Source organism: Bos javanicus, chromosome 29 (genome assembly GCF_032452875.1).
Source record: "Bos javanicus breed banteng chromosome 29, ARS-OSU_banteng_1.0, whole genome shotgun sequence".
Classification (NCBI taxonomy): Eukaryota; Metazoa; Chordata; class Mammalia; order Artiodactyla; family Bovidae; genus Bos; species Bos javanicus.
Genome location: NC_083896.1, coordinates 43,009,934 through 43,026,146, shown reverse-complemented (window position 1 = coordinate 43,026,146; position 16,213 = coordinate 43,009,934). Strand labels below are relative to the sequence as shown.

The following is a 16,213-nucleotide window of genomic DNA, read 5'->3' as shown; positions in this document are numbered from 1 at the left end:
GGGGAACAGTGCTCTCTCGATTCTGGATACCTCACAAGAGGCGGTGACAGGGAAACACCAGACATCCCACCTCAGATTCCAAATGTGAAGGAGTTTCCTGAACACCATAAACTACTTTGCTTCTATTTTCCTTTTTATGTGTGCATTCGAATTATGTATGATGAGAATCTATGTCTAAGGCAAAAAGAGCTCCTTCGGGAGGTATAAAATAAAGAGTCTAATGATAAAAGAGCCTTGGGCCATAGTTAACTGGCAGCATTCCTCTGTTCTTTAGTGGCAGCTTTTACAATTGTTGACATTCTGGATTTGCGGGGTCATAGTGAAAACATGGGCTTATCACGAGCCAGTCCTGATTACAAGTATTTTACAATTACTGACTTATTTGCGTAGGACTAGGTTATGAAACAAGGATTGTGGATTATCTCCAATTCACAGAGGAGGAAAGCGAGACTCAGAGAGGTTAATAACATGCCCAAAGTCACACAGCTCTCAGGCTGTAGCCTGACTGGGCAATGGGAAACTTAAGAGAACATCTAGTTGTTTAAGCCTCCCTAGAGGCATCTGGAAATGCAGATAATCCTCACAGAGGGCTGTTAACGAGGATTCCACGGGCTGGTGCCCAGCCTAAGCGTTCATTAAACGGTCCCTGGTGTGATTATTATCTTTAGTGTTAATAATATCAAGTATCCGTCCAGATTTGACCCTCTGCGAATCTTACACCTATATGCATCCCTCAGGGATTCCAGCCCAGGAATCTCTCCAAAGCGCCTGCTCTGGGTTAGCCAAGCGTGGTACTGTGGTAACGGGGCGCCCGCAGCCAAGGGCCCCTGCCTTGCTCAACACTCTGAGTCACACCCTTCTTCCAGCCTCCTTGGAGGCCTGGGCCGTGTCACCCCATTGCTCTCGCTGATTGCTCTCACATTCATCACCCTGGACATGCCCGGCTGCACGTCAATCTCTCAGTCTGGCTCTATGACTTGGTTCAGCTGAGTCAGCCAGAGGGAGGTTCACGGGGGAGGAAGAAAGTTCATCAGCAGACAACAAGATCCTGGGATTTCAAGGCTTAATTAACCACTGAGGGATGCTCATCAGAGGCTGGCTATCCTCATCCTTAGGCTAGCTTCTCCCTTTAAAAAATTGTTCAGGGACTTCCCTGGTGGTCCAGTGGTTAAGGATCAGCCTTGCAATGCAGGGGACATGGGTTCAATCCTTTTTTGGGAAACTAGGATCCCACATGCCCTGGAGCAACTAAGCCCATGCGCCACAACTAAGAATTGATGCAGGCAAATAATATTTTTTTTAATGTTTTTTAAAACAGTGTTCAGGTGCATGATCAAAATGTAAAGAAGGATTTCCCTGGTGGCCCAGTGGCTAAGACTCCATGCTCCCAATGCAGGGGACCTGGCATTCAATCCCTGGTCAGAGAACTAGAATCCCACATGTCACAACTAAGAGTTCACATGCAGCAAATAAAGATCCTTCATGTGGCAATGAAGACTGAAGATCCTTGCATGTGCAACCAAGGCCTGGTGCAGCCATGTGTATATATATATACGATATTGCAGGAGGATTCTTTACCGTCTGAGCCACCAGGGAAACCCCCACTATATAGATATAGATGTGTATATGTATATATGTGTGTATATGTGCATGTGTGTATATGTGTGGTATATATGAGTTTATATGTATGTATGTGTGTATATGTGAATATGTGTGTATATACGTGTATATGTATATATTCTGTATACATGTCTGTGAGTATATGTGCGGTATATATGCGTATATGTCTATATGTATATGTGTGTATACATGTATATGTATATATGTGTGTATATGTGTGTAATGCATGCGTGTGTATTTGTGTGTATATCTGTATATGTGTGTACCTATATATATCTCAAGAATACATTAGTATAGGGAGAAAAAAAATTAAGTCATTCTCCCCCTCATCACGCCTAACCCCAGTCCCCAAGGCCCCGTTAGCATTTTCTGTGCTCTTTCGGAGAGGCAGCCGCCCAAGTCTATCAGCTGTGGTCACGACCACACGTGGGTGAGCACCTCCATGCTTTGAAATATATTTCCCAATCTGCTTCTCTTCTGTTCAGAACTGTTGGCCTCGGTCTTTTGAATGGCTGCATAGTATTCCATGATGTTATCCCATCATCATTTCAACTCTCTCTTTTTAAATTAATTTGCATTGGAGCATAGTAGCTTCACAGTGTTGTTAGTTTCTGCTGTACAGCGAAGTGAGTCAACCATACGCATACGTAGATCCCCTCTTTTCGCATTTCCTTCCCATTTAGGTCACCACAGAGCGCTGAGTAGAGTTCCCTGAGCTATACAGTAGATTCTCATTAGTTATCTATTTTATACATAGTAGTGCATATATGTCAATCCAATCTCCCAATTCCTCCCATCCCCTACTTTCCCCCTTGGTCTCTATTTCTGCTTTGCAAATAAGTTCATCTGTATCATTTTTCTAGTCAACTGTCTCTTATTGACAAAGATTTTAAACATTTGCATCTTCGGGGCCATAATGACTGCTCTTCTCAAATATCTTTTTCTGGAGGTTTTTAAGGGGGTTGGTGCTCACTGCTGCCAACATGTGGACCCAAGAGACAGGCAAGAAGCAGAGACAGACAGATGCACGAATGGGCAACATCATCTACTGCCTGCAACCTCCTCCCTCGGGACTCAGCTTCCCCAGCTGCACAGAGGAGGACCCCCACTCCCCTCTGGCTTTGAATTCTCTGGGTATCCCTGGTCCGACCCCAAAGGCCAGAGGCAGGAGCATTCTGGAGCTCTGGGAAGTAGAGGCCAGTGAGCCCAGGGCAGCTGGCAACCAGGTTCAGCCAGAGCCCAGGACCGACCAGGGCTGAGTCAGAGAGCAGCTTTTTCTCCCTGCCTGTGGCAGGCCCAATGCCCTGCCTGGCACCCCAGCGGCTTGGCTGGGGCCCAGCTCCCTGGCCAGATGGTAAGGGCCCCAGGCTCAAGAACTAAAGTCCTAAAACAGCCTCCAGGGACTTCTGGGCACCTAGCCCTCTGGTGTGGGGTCTGAGGGATGCCCTCCTTCCCACCCAAGTGTCTGGGAAGGGGTGGTTTTCCCACTGTGCATTTAGGGGTGGAAATAGCCAGAGCTGGACAAGAGCAGAAATGCTCAGGGCTGTGGCCCAAACGAGCTGCCCAGGTGGGAGGAGGCAGTGGGAAGCCAGAGCCAGGGAGGTGAGGTCCAGGGCCACCTGCCAAGCACGGGTCAGGTGCCCAGGGACTCAGAGTGTGGCCCCAGCACTGAAGAGGGCCTGGTGCAGCCCAGCCCCCACTACCTGACCCTCAGACAGTTCTCCCTACTCTCCCCAGGGTGCCCCCCCAACTCCTGGGGGCCCTGCCTTGCCCCAAGCCTCTCACCACGCCTGGCTCCCACATCAAACCCCCTGGTAGACGCCACCCGTGCCCAAGGAGCTGCTGGGAAACACCGACCGGCTCATGACCCTTCCACTGGACTTTGAGTCCATTTCCAGAATTTCACCATGACCTCTGAGGCCCTGCAGAACAGCCCCAGCTCGACACCCGACCCGCTCCCCCACCCACCTCCTTAGCGGCACACCTGCTCCAGCTTCCTCAGTCTCTCTCTCACCCTCAGCACCTTTGAGTTTGCTGTTCCCCTAAAGAATCTGCCTGCCATGCAGGAGACACTGGTTCGATTCCTGGGTTGGGAAGATCCACTGGAGAAGGGATAGGCTACCCACTCCAGTATCTTTGGGCTTCCCTTATGACTCAGCTGGTTCCCAACCCAGATTGATCCCTGGCTTGGGAAGATCCCCCGGAGAAGGGAAAGGCTACCCACTCCAGTATTCTGGCCTGGAGAATTCCATGGACTGTATCGTCCCTGGGGTCGCAAAGAGTTGGACGTGACTGAGCGACTTTCACTCTCACTTTTCAGCCTGGAACAACCCTGTCTGCCCAATACGTGTGCACACCCTCTGCCTCCCCTGTCTTGCCCCTTCTCACCCTACTGGCGTCCTTAATGGCCTCTTTCTCAGAAAAGATCTTCCCTTTCTAAAGGAGACTCCAGTCTTTCTGCGAGGCCTTCTCTTTGCAGTGGCGTCTCTCGTTGCAGAGCACAGGCTCTAGACACACAGGCTTCAGTAGTTGTGGTGCCCGGGCTTAGTTGCCCCGTAGCCTGTGGAACCTTCCCAGACCAAGGACTGAACCCATGTCCCCTGCATTGGCAGGTGGATTCTTAACCACTGGACCGCCGGGAAGTCCTCCCCTCGTAGACTTCCTCCACTGCATCTGTCCTTGTTTGCTCCATCTGCTCCCCACTAGAACAGAAGCTCCCAAGGCCAGGGACGCCGTGGGGTTGTCCAGGGCGGTGACAGCGTATGCTGACAACTTGCCCACGCCAGCTCTGTCCTTCATACGTGTTCATCAGTGTGAACACATATGATGTGTTCAAGCCCCTCTACAGCCATAAAATATGATCCTATTATTACCATCCCCTTTTTATGAAGAAACCAAACACCGAGAAGCTAAGTCACTTGCTTCAGGCCACGCAGCCAGGAAGTGGTTTTGAACAAATGAACTCCTGTTTCAGAGATGTGGAAAGTGACGCTCAGAGGGGTGTGAGCGTCGGCAGGGTGACTGAGGGTAAACACAAGGCCTCCCTCTGGGAGCCGCTGCTTCTCCCCCACCACCACCACCACACTGCCATCCCCATTGCCTTATTGCTGCCTGGTGGGAGGGCAAGGCTGGAGCCCAGAGCCCGGTTAGTGAGCACAGAGAGGCCCAGCACCAAGCCCCGAGGTTGCCTCATAATTAAAGACGCACGCATCAAAGACAGCGCCAAGGTACCATTAAATATTCATTAAGCAAGGAAAAAATAAATCCAGAAGGTAAAACGGGTTGGTGCACTGTGGGGAGAGGAACACAAGAACACGTCCCCAGAAGACAAGTAACTGGCTGTTTAAAACGGCCTTGGGGTTTCCAGACACCAGTAAAACCATCAGCGCCCTTTGACCCAGGCACTCTCGGCATCTGGGAACATGCCCCCAGGAAGGAGCCCAGGAGGAAACAAAATCAGGAATGTGTCTGACTTTGCTCCTAACCAAATCCCGGAGACGCGCAGATGTCCACCAAGAGAACCCAGCTGTGCTTGGGACAGAATCCCCTCGCCTGGGCTGCTCAGTCCGGGACTCTCTCACCTGCCTCACCTTTAACCTTTACACAGGCTGTTCCCACCACCTGGAAAGCCCATTCCACCTCTGCTCACCTGGCTATCGCCTAACCATTTCTTTAAAAGGAAAATTCCATTTTTTATTTTATTTTGGGTTGCGCTGGGTCTTCTGTGCTGCACTCTGGCTTTTTTTAGTTGCGATGAGCAGGGTCTACTCTTCGTTACGGTGCACAGGCTTCTCACTGCGGTGGCTTCTCTTGTGGTGGAATACGGGCTCTAGGCAGGTGGGCTTCTTGGGCCTGCTTCTTGGGCAGCTCTTGGGCCCTAGAGCTTAGGCTCAGTAGCTGTGGTACATGTGCTTTAGCTGATTTGTGGCACGTGGGATCTTTCACACAGGGGATCGAACCCATGTCTCCTGCATTAGCAGGTGGATTCTTATCCATGGTACCACCAAGGAAGTCCGCCTAATCATTTCTTGGCTGCAGCTAGAAGTCCTTCTCTCCCTTCCTCTCCCCCATGGGAAGGGCAGGTAATGGGCAGGGTCCTTCTGTGACACCCCAAATGACCCGACTGGTGCTGCTCCCTAGAAGCTTCACCACACTGATAGTAAGCACTCACCTGGAGTGCTTACTGGTGCCCTCTCCAAGACTGTAAGCGCACGGAGGTGGGAACCAGAGCTGCCCTGGTGCTGCCCAGACCAAGAGACCTGTGCTGGGAGTCATGTCTGGTAGTGGTGCTCGCAGGGCTCATGCCCAGCATATTCACTGCTGTGTCCCGGAGCCCCACACGATGCCCGGTGCGGAGATGACTCTCAACAAACAGTGGCTAGATGCACGGTACTGGGGTGATGCTGAGGGTTCACCGGGGCAAGTGGAACCCCTGAAAGTCCAGACCTGCTTTCATAAGTACCCAGAGACACACATGCACTGCGATGCTCAGCGAGATAAGCATCAGCTTCATCTTGGGTGAAGTCACTGAGATTAAAAATCCATCTCAGTAGCAGTGATGGCTGAACAACTTGGTGAACAGATTGAAAACCACTGACTTGTTCATTTTTAAAGGGTGAATTTTATGATGTGTGAATTATATGTCAAAAAAAGCTTCATCTGTCGACTTCTCTGCTGGTCCAATGGTTAAGATTCCAAGCTTCTACTGCAGAGGGGCTTGAGTTCAGTCCCTAGGACAGCTTAGTATGTGCCCTTGCCAAGGCGATGGAAGCAGCCAGAAAGTGACTCTGTCCGTTGGGAGGCCATGAAGCCCCTAAAGTCTCTGCTCAGAGGCAATCCCCCCATATGGCCCACACTATTTGTTGTCCACTCCAAATCCTTTCTCTCTTAATAACAGAATCATGGCCTTTTTAGTTAGACACAAGACAGTGTGGAATAAAATCAATGTTTCCCATGTGACTAAGCTCTGGCCAATGAGATTTCAGCATAAATAATACATGGCAGCTTCCAGAAAAACTTTCCTTTTTAAATTTATTTATTTTTGGCCATGCAGGGTCTTCACTGCTGTACGGGCCCTCCTCTAGTTGTGGTGCATGGGCTTCTCGTCGCAGTGGCTTCTCTTATTTCAGAGCACAGACTTTACTGCACATGGGCTCAACCGTCGTGGCTTAGTTGCTCCATGGCATGTGGGCTGTTCCTGGATCAGGGATCGAACCCACGTCTCCTGCGCTGGCAGGCAGATTCTTTACCAATGAGCCACCAGAGAAGCCCCAGAAGAATTTCTTAAAAGACAGCTGTGGCAGCTACGAATTGGCACTTGACGTGGGTGCCTGCCATCTACCTCTTCCAGGATTCGATCCTGTGCTGCTGCAGCTGCTGACCTTTAACATCCCCTGAAAGGAGTTTAGGGCGGAGAGCAGAAATGAGACACTCTGTGTTTTGGGGGAAATACTGGCAGGACAGGTCTCCAGATGGTTAAGATATTTTCAGGAGCTGATTTTATGAGCCCAATTCCCCTGTCTCCTCATATCTAGAAAAGCACTAAAATCCTTCATGGTGATGACTGTTTATCGTGACTAGCGGGAAAGCTTCATCAGACTGACAGAAACCTTCTAGAAAAAATATGTGTTTGATTGCATGTACTCTTCCTTCATCAGAATCACATGTATACTGTCCTTCCCTCCTACCTCTTTGAAGCAGTTTCTCAGAGTTATCTAGGTACCGTCTCCTGGGCCGCGGTCCCCATTTTGCCCCAAATAAAACTTAACTCACAACTCTCACATTTTGTCTTTTTTTTTTTTTTAAGTTGACAGCTAGTAGGGGACTTTTATCTCCTGTTCCCCATTTCCTCCATCCTGCTGGCTGGATTTTGACTGTGATAGCTGGAACTCAAGCAGCCACCTTGGATTGTGAGGTAGAAGTCCCTTGTTTAACATGGCAGAGCAACAAGACAAAATGCGCACAGGTTGGGAATAATCATGGAGCTGCCCTACTAGCCCTATGTTATCCACCTTCCCTCTGCATGTCTGTGAGCTAAGCCTCTATATTAAGTCACTGGTATTTACATCACTCTCAAGAAAAGTCTAGTTCTAATTCAGAACCACAGTAGTCAAACGTGCTTCCGTGGTGGCTCAGATGGTAAAGAATCTGCCTGCAATGCCGGAGACCTGTGTTCAATTCCTGGGTTAGGAAGACCCCCTGGAGGAAGGCAGGGCAACTCACTCCAGTATTCTTGCCTGGAGAATCCCATGGACAGAGGAGGTTGGTGGACTAAGTCCATGACATTGCAGAGTCAGACACAACTGAACGACTAAGCACAGCACAGCACACAGTCAAGTTTATGCTGAAACAGTGGGGACCAATATCCAAGACGCTGAAGAGAAGACAGCTTTCTCTCTCCCTCCCTGCACTTCTTTACTTCTTCCCAAAACACGTTAAGCAGGTTACCTTATCTGTGTTAAATTAAAAAAAAAAAAAAATCCCAGCTCAAACGGGAAGAGTTGGTGCTAATAGTAATAACATAGCAGGGGATTCCGTGGCAGTCCAGTAGTTCAGGCTCATTTGCTTCCTCTGCAAGGGGCAGGGGTTCAGTCCTTGGTCAGGGAACTAAGATCCTGCATGTCAGGCAGTGCATCCTACATAAGCGGAAAAAAATAACGTAGCAGACAATATGCATGTTTGTGAACACCAAAAAAGCTGTGCACTTACACAGATATTACTCAAACTTGTCTAGAAGTTATAGACACACATGTACATACATACAGGAGAAGGCAATGGCACCCCACTCCAGGACTCTTGCCTGGAGAATCCCATGGATGGAGGAGCCTGGTGGGCTGCAGTCCATGGGGTTGGGAAGAGTCGGACGGGGACTGAGCGACTTCACTTTTCACTTTCATGCCTTGGAGAAGGAAATGGCAACCCCCTCCAGTGTTCTTGCCTGGAGAATCCCAGGGGTGGGAGAGCCTGGTGAGCTGCCATCTATGGGGTCACAGAGTCGGACACGACTGAATCGACTTAGCAGCAGCAGCAGCAGTACACACACACACACACACACACACACGTACTTGTTCTCTGTCACTCCTTGATGCCTGTGCAGCTAAACCCCAACCCAGATCAGCAGGGTGTGTTCCCCTGGGGCCAGTAGCCTCCAGGGCTCCTAATCATGGTGCCTGCACAGCTGCAGCCCAAGCCTGCTCTAGGCTAGAGATGCTGGGACCCCCTCCAACCCTCTCTTGATATCAGCTCAGGTTTGATTCTCTAAGAGATGACAAAGATTCCCCCGAGATATCGTCCCAGCTCCTTCAAGTGAGCCTTCGAGTGCTGGGCAACCTAAGGAGAATACTGGGGGCCTTGCCCTAACAGCATCACTAGCCCCATTATACTGATGAGGAAACTGAGGCCCAGGGAGCCACAGAAAGTAATCACCAAGGACAGGCCTGGGATTTGGCCTCTCTGCTGCCTCCCAGCTCTTTCCCTACCAATATGCAGGCTGCAAGGTGCAGAGCAGGGGTTCTTTTTCTTTTTACAATCATTTATTGATCACTTACTGTGTACTAAACACTGTACCAAATGCTTTACGTAAATTGTCTCATGTGTTCCCCACGATGACCCTATGAGGTCAGTTGGATTATTTCCACTCTAAAGATAAGGGAAGTAGGGTCGGGACTTCCTTGGTGGTCCTGCAGTTAAGAATCCGCCTGCCAACGCAGGGCACGAAGTTTCGATCCCTGGTCCGGGCAGATTCCGCATGCTGCCACAACTACTGAGCCTGTGCTCTAGAGCCTGGAAGCCGCACCTCCTGAAGCCTGCACGCCCTAGAGCCCATGCTCCGCAACAAGAGAAGCCACCACAGTGAGAACCCCGAGAACCAGCACCAGAAAGCAGCCCCGGCTTGCCTTGCCACAACTAGAGAAAAGCCTGCGAGTAGCAACGAAGACCTGGCACGGCCAAGAATAAACGAACTTTAACAAAAGATGAGAGAAATGGGGCTCAAGGAAAACTAAATAGCCTCCCAAAGGTCCCCAGCTTCTCGGTAGCAGGCCAGGATGCACAGGTGGTCTGAGCCCGAAGTCTGGTGACCCACTCTGCTATGATGCTTCCCGGGTCAGGGAGGGGCTCATCTGGAATTCTGGTAGGACCATAGGGGTTCCTTGAAACTTTTCAAGAGCATGTAGGTGTCCATGTGTGTACACACATGTTCAGATGTGTGTTTTGTAAGGAAAGAGGCATTGCTTTTAGCAATACTTCAAAGGAATTTTTGGCCTAGAAAAGGCTCAGAATCACTGATATTGAGCAATATTCTTGACTATCTAGATTTTACTTACTGATATGCCAGTCCTCCACAGGTACCCAGGGATGGCTGAACTTGCCTCTTTACTTGTACAATTAAAAGGAATAATTAGGGTAAACAGGCTTCCCTTGTAGGTCAGTTGGTAAAGAATCTGCCTGCAAGGCAGGAGACCCGGGTTTGATTCCTGGGTTGGGAAGATACCCTGGAGAAGGAAATGGCAACCCACTGTAGTATTCTTGCCTGGAGAATCCCATGGACAGGGCAGGCCTGGCAGTCTACAGTCTATGGGGTCACAAGAGTCAGACACAATTTAGCGCCTAAACCACCACCACCATGTCAGGTAGATGTTGGAGGTCTTGTTGACTGATTTTAACATTGGCCCTTTGACCACCAACAGCCCAGGAGGGTCACATCCACTTAGGTGGGCTTGAGTAGTTGTGGCATGGGGGCTTAGTCGTCCCGCGGCATGTGGGATCCTCCTGGACCAGGGATCAAACCCATGTCCCCTGCATTGGCAGGTGGATTTGCACACCATGGGATGGTTGATCTCAAGCACTCCTGCACCTGGAGCAGCTCACAAGACACCCCCAGCCCCACGGCCAGCAGCCAGGGCCACTGAGACCGAAGGCCCACCTCCACCCACACCCAACTCCCATTATGCTGTCCAAAGGGGTCCCCTCGGGCCTAGAAGAGCCCTCCCCTGCTGTAAAGGCCCAGCCAGTGGCAACGAGATCCTGGAGGGGACGCTTCCTCTCAGAGGCCTCACTTGGACCTCAGCCTGTCCAGACATGAGGTCAGGAGTGGAGGAACAGAAGCAGCTGAGTGGCATCGATGGAGACTGGGCTTGCCCTGATGGTGAGGAGCTGCCAGGGTGGCCTGAGGTCTGCTGGGAAGAGGAATAGGGTGCTGGACCGCGGGGGGCCCACTTGGCCAGCAGACTCCAGGCTCCGAGAGCCCAGCTGCCAGCTCCGACGCTCACTTCTCTCTCGGGCTCCCGGAGCCTCCAGACCACTCACCAGGGTGCACACAGTGACCGTGGGGGGACGTCTACATACACCTCTGTGTCCTCATCTGTACGACAAGAGAACTGAGAGATGGTGTCCAGAAAGAGAGGGCCTTCCTGCCATCCAGGCCAGGACAGCACTGTGACCTAGGGCTTGGCGGGGACAGCTCACAAGGGCATGGGAAGCTGGAGGGGTGGTCAGCCCTCTGTCCTGCCCCAGCCCAGGACTCCTGAGGGGTGACAGGTTGTGGAAGAGAACTGAGGAGACAAAGGTCAGTGGGTGGGCAGGCTGAGCAGCTGGGACCCCTGCAGGTAGGCTGGCCCCCTCTCGAGGGCCCTCCTCTCCCCAAACCATCCACCCCTTAGACCTCCAGCCAAGTGGGCCCCTGGACTCACCCTTCCAACACCCACAGGTCCCCTGTCCCAGCCCCCACCTCCTGGACACTCAGTCATCAATCCTGCCCCACACTGACCTCTCCTCGGTCTCCCGCCTGCCCGTCCAGCTCCACCTGCACAGAGGAGTCCAGGTATGAATCTGATGGGTCACTGCCCTACAGACATCCTTCGCTGGTCTGAAGGGCCCGCAGGGTAAAATGTAAGGAGCTTACAGTGCTTCAAAGGCCCCTCTGCCCTCCTAGCATCCCCTCACTCAGGTGCTCCACCACCTTGGGGCTATTCCGCCCTCTGTAACTATGGCTACATTGTTGCCGCCACCAGGCACACCAGCCCCACTGCCTCAAGGACTGTGTCCTCCAAAATGCCTTTCCTTGATCTTTCCTAAGATCTCTTAGCCTGCCTTAGCCAGCTCTGAGCTGCCCTGAGGCTCCCCAGATGGCCTGGAAGGGCAGGGAGAACCCCTTAGAGCCTGGTGCTGAAGGGGCCTAGGGCGGGGCTATAAAGCTCGCCGAGGCCAACTGACTGGCTCAAATCCAAACTCCTCTTACGTGGCTGGAGGAGCCAGGTCCACTTGTTTAACCTCTCTGTGGTATAACAGTTCTCAATGCCCAGGATCGTGTGAGGATTTTTAGCATACCTCAAGCATCTGCCCCCTCCTTAGACTGTGAGCTCTTAAACACAGCTGGTGCCTAATAATCAGCCTGCTTCCAAGCACAGGGCTTCCCGAGGACAAGAGGCAGAGGCCCAAGGGCAAAGCCTGCAGACAGAATGCTTCTAGGCCTCAAGCCCTGCCAGCCTCCCTGACTCCTGGCCCCACTGACCGCAGGGCCAGCCTTACCAGCGTCTCCTCTCTTCCACAGCTCACCTAGACTCTGCCACGGGGACCCTGCACCACCCATCACCTCCCACCCCTGGGGCTGAACCAGCACTAGCTCTGCCGATGGAGCCCTTTTTGCCCATCAGATGGTCCCAAGGTGCCAGGGGCCCTTCTTGGGATGTGGGTGCTCCCAAAAGGGGTTCAGCAGAATTTGAGGGTATGCCCAGGTGATGGGGTGGGGGGGGTGCCTTGGGCCAGTTTCTACCCTGAGGTCTGCAGTCAAAATGAGATTGGCCATCATGCAGGTATCAAATGCAAACGGTTACGGGCCCTAGCCAAACTTGGCAAGTCCAGAGCCTTCCGGAGGAGCTCCCTCGGCAGGACCACTGGCCCTTTCTCAGCTTGTAGATGGATGCTTCATGACACCTCCCTAAAGAGGCCTTCTCTGACTTGCCTAAGTTAAGTCAGAGTCCTTTATGAGTCCCCACTTCAGCCTCTGCCCACTACCCTCACAGCTGGACGGTCAGTGAGGCCTGGCCTTGGGCAAAGCAGCAATTCAAAACCAAGGAGACAGACGTAAACCAGAAGTGTTTATTGCAGAAATTTGGCCAAGATTTCAGCTGAGTGATCACAGGCTAGGCTGGGGCCCTCTGCCCACGACTGGCCCAGTAAAACAGGAAAGGGCCGGAGGAGGATATCTGGGCTCCAAGCCTCAGAGCTGTGAGAGGATGTTGGGAGCCAGGCTGCAGGTGAGGCCTGTGCCATCTGGCTCCACGTTCAGGGATTTGACGATGCCATCCTCTATCACCATGGAGAACCTGCCAGAAAGAAGGGCCGGGCCACGTCAAACAGCCTGGGCCTGGAGGCTGACAATAGAGACAGGTGGGGTAGCAGGCGAACCCCCCAAGGGGGACCCTCCCACTTTTACCTCTTCAGTCGGTGATTCCCAAAGAGAAAGAGCAGTGAATCATCAAGTAACAAATCTGTCTCCTGAAAGGAGAAGCAGAGGGAAGGTCAGGAACGCCCAGAACAGGCCAGTCCCCTAGCCGCTCCCCACACTGGCCGTCTCCCTTCAAGTCCCTGCTTCCAGGATGGAGGCTGGGAGTGCACTCACCTTCCCAAAAGTCCCACTGGGGTCTGCCAGGAGCCGAACCTAAGGAGAAAGCAAAAGTCACAAAAAAATCTCCACCTTGGCCCCAGATCCCCTACAGGATCCACAGCTCACCTTGCCCTCTGCCTTGTGGGCGCGTGCCCACTCTTCAGTTACAAAGACATCATTAACGGTCAGACATGCCACCACCTGGATCCCCTTGGCCTTCAGAGCGTCAGCCTGCTCCACGAACCCTGGCAGGTGGGTCTGGGGAGGAGAACCAGAGTCAGCAAGTGGGTAACAGCCTCTGCTCCTCAGCCCACCCTTTGTCTCCAAGCCCTCTTCGTTTCCCGACACCGACCCCTTTCATCAGACAATGAGAACTGGGTAAGCCACAGTTCCTTTTTGTTTCCCTGGTGGCTCAACAGTAAAGAATTCGCCTGCCAATGCAGGAAACGTGGGTTCGATCCTTGCATCAGGAAGATCCCCTGGAGAAGGAAATAGCAACCCGCTCCAGTATTCTTGTCTGGGAAATCTCCTGGACAGAGAAGCCTGGCGTGCTACAGTCCATGGGGTTGCAGAGAGTTGGCACGACTTAGCGACTAAACAGCAACAACTAAGAAGCTCGGATTCAAGTTCAAGTGTTCCTCGCTCAAGACCGTGAACGTCCCACGAGCAGGACCGCCTCATCTACCCGAGTCCCAAGTCCCTTCCACAGCCCTGTCTAGTCACCCAGCAGGATCAATGAGAGGCGTTGCACCACCTTTTCTCCTACATCCCTACACGCACAGTCACAACTTATTTCTTAAAAACCTGATATGCTTCTTTAACTGTCATATCACCTACATCCCATTGGTACAAGCTGTCGCGGGACTAAGCAGGACTCTGCGGGACTCGTGAACAATACAAACACACACACAAGATCCCAACTGCTGAGCCCAGAAGCGCAGGCCTCACCTTGGAACAACCAGGGGTAAAGGCCCCAGGGAGGCCAAACAGCACTCCCTTCTTGCCTTTGAACAGCTCTGCCAGGTTCACCTTGTTGCCCGGCTCCTTTTCAAATACCTCCACCGACGGAATGGCATCTCCAACCTAGAAAGAAGGACTCCAAGGTAAGGGCAGGGGCAGGGCCGCAAGGGCGGGGTGGGGGTGCCCAGAGAGGGCTGAGGAGCCCTGCCTGGTCCCGTGGAGCCCGGGTTGACACCCGGCAGGGAAGTCCACCGCTGTCGGAGCTTCCAGAGGTCCCTTTCCTGCGACCACCTGGTTACCCCACATCCTCCAAGTTTCAGGGTGGCCCTATTCCTCTTAAAGGCCAGTCGGTGACCACAGAAAAAAGGGAACGGCCTCTCTGGGTGTCACAAGAGGTTGAGTACACAAAGTGAGTTACAGGAAAGAGATGAGACAGAGGGGTAGGAGGGGGCCCTGACAACACGGAGGGAGAGGACACCGGGCACGGCTGATCAAGACGAGAAAAAAATGGGAGGGCAGCAGAAGGTGGGATGGCTGGGGGGCAGGGTGCAGGTCCCTACATCCAGCAGATATGAGTACAGAAGGACTAGGGGGCAGGGGGCAGGGGGCAGGTCCCTACATCCAGCAGAAGGGGGAGGGATCAGTGTTCCTGGGAGTGTGTGCGGGCTTCACGGGCCAGAAAAAGTAGACAAAGGGAGCAAAGTCAGGGGTGAGGGTAGAGCCTGGAGAAACCCAGCAGTGGGTTGTAGGATGAAGTAGAAGGAGGGGATCTCAGAAGACTGTGAAGCAAGGGGGAGCCCCAAGGAGCTGGGGATGGTTCCAGAAGATAAGAGGGCTGAAAAACTCAGCAGAAGGGTGCGGTGGGAGAGACAAAACAGGGTTCTAAGAGACATCACCTGTTTCAAAGAATGGAGTGAGAGTAATACCCAATAACGTGACAAAAGCAGCGGAAGGGCATGGAGAAGAACACGCATAGGGGTTAAAAAGGGTAAAGGAGATGGTTCCATAGGTGGGGGAAGCCATGGCACGCCACCTGAAAACGGTGGAGACTCATCACAGGTGTCCCAGAGTGGGTGTGGCAGGGAGACGAGGGGAAGGCCCAAAAGCCTTGAGAACTGTTAGAGGAGATGGGGCACGAGACCCCTAAAACTGGCGACATCGTTGCAGCCACCGGGGTCTTGTTGAAGGAAACAAGGGGAACGGACGGCGGGAGGAGCCTCTATGGCAGCGGGAAGGTAATAAAGACGGTGACTCTCCCCCAGACAAGCGGGACGAAGAGGCGTGCAGAAATGAGTGGAGTCGGGTAGGCAAAGAAGTCAGGCCTGGCTGGGCCCGCGGTCACCTTAATCGGGGCCATGGCTACAGCAGCGCTTCTGAAACCTCGGACCCCGCCAAACGTCCACTCGAGGATTCCTTCCAGGCACCCTCGGGTTCCCGCCGCTGTCGTTGACGCACCCTCAACGATGGTCGCCCGGGACACCACCGAGCCCGGTCTGCAGCCCAGGACGCGTAACCACCCCAGACGCATGCCGAGTCATAAAGTCAGAACAGCCCCGCCCACGCCTCGAGGCTGAGGTAGAAGGCTGGGCGGAACCGGAGCGCTACGACGCAATCCTGCGGAAGACGGCAAAAAGTGGAACAGGGGGCCGTAGGTTACCTGGCCACCCGCGAGGCGCCGCCACCGCGCAGGCGTGGACGGCGCACGAATGGGCAGGGCTTCCGACCAGCTCCGTATTAGGGGTGGATCTCCGGCGCGCGTGCGAGCGGGCGGAGCTTATTTGCATACAAGTCCGAGTTGCCGCTGTTTCGATTGTGTAATTTACGGATTGGGACAGTATTTCCATTTCTTAACCGCAAGTGTCAGGAGACGGTGGTGTCAGGCGCCTGTGTAGGAGTAAAGCGTATTTATTTTGCATTCCACGAAGGCCTTTGCATTATAGCAGTTTTAAGTATGATTTACATTGTACATGATTTGTAGCAACCTGAGGTTTAGCTCAGCCAAAACCACTGGATCTGCGCCGTAGCAAT

The 16,213-nt window shown here is 52.7% G+C and overlaps 1 protein-coding gene across 1 annotated transcript; it reads right to left on the bottom strand.

Moving 5' to 3' along the window:
- Positions 1-12,703: 12,703 nt before the first annotated feature.
- On the bottom strand, positions 12,704-15,713 carry PRDX5 (peroxiredoxin 5). The gene is made up of 6 exons (XM_061406801.1): positions 15,528-15,713; positions 14,174-14,308; positions 13,352-13,483; positions 13,241-13,279; positions 13,055-13,116; positions 12,704-12,944 (listed from the first exon to the last, which is right to left on the bottom strand). The coding sequence occupies exons 1-6, from the start codon at positions 15,711-15,713 to the stop codon at positions 12,839-12,841; spliced, it is 660 nt and encodes a 219-aa protein (XP_061262785.1). The 3' UTR covers positions 12,704-12,838.
- Between the last annotated feature and the right edge of the window lie 500 nt (positions 15,714-16,213).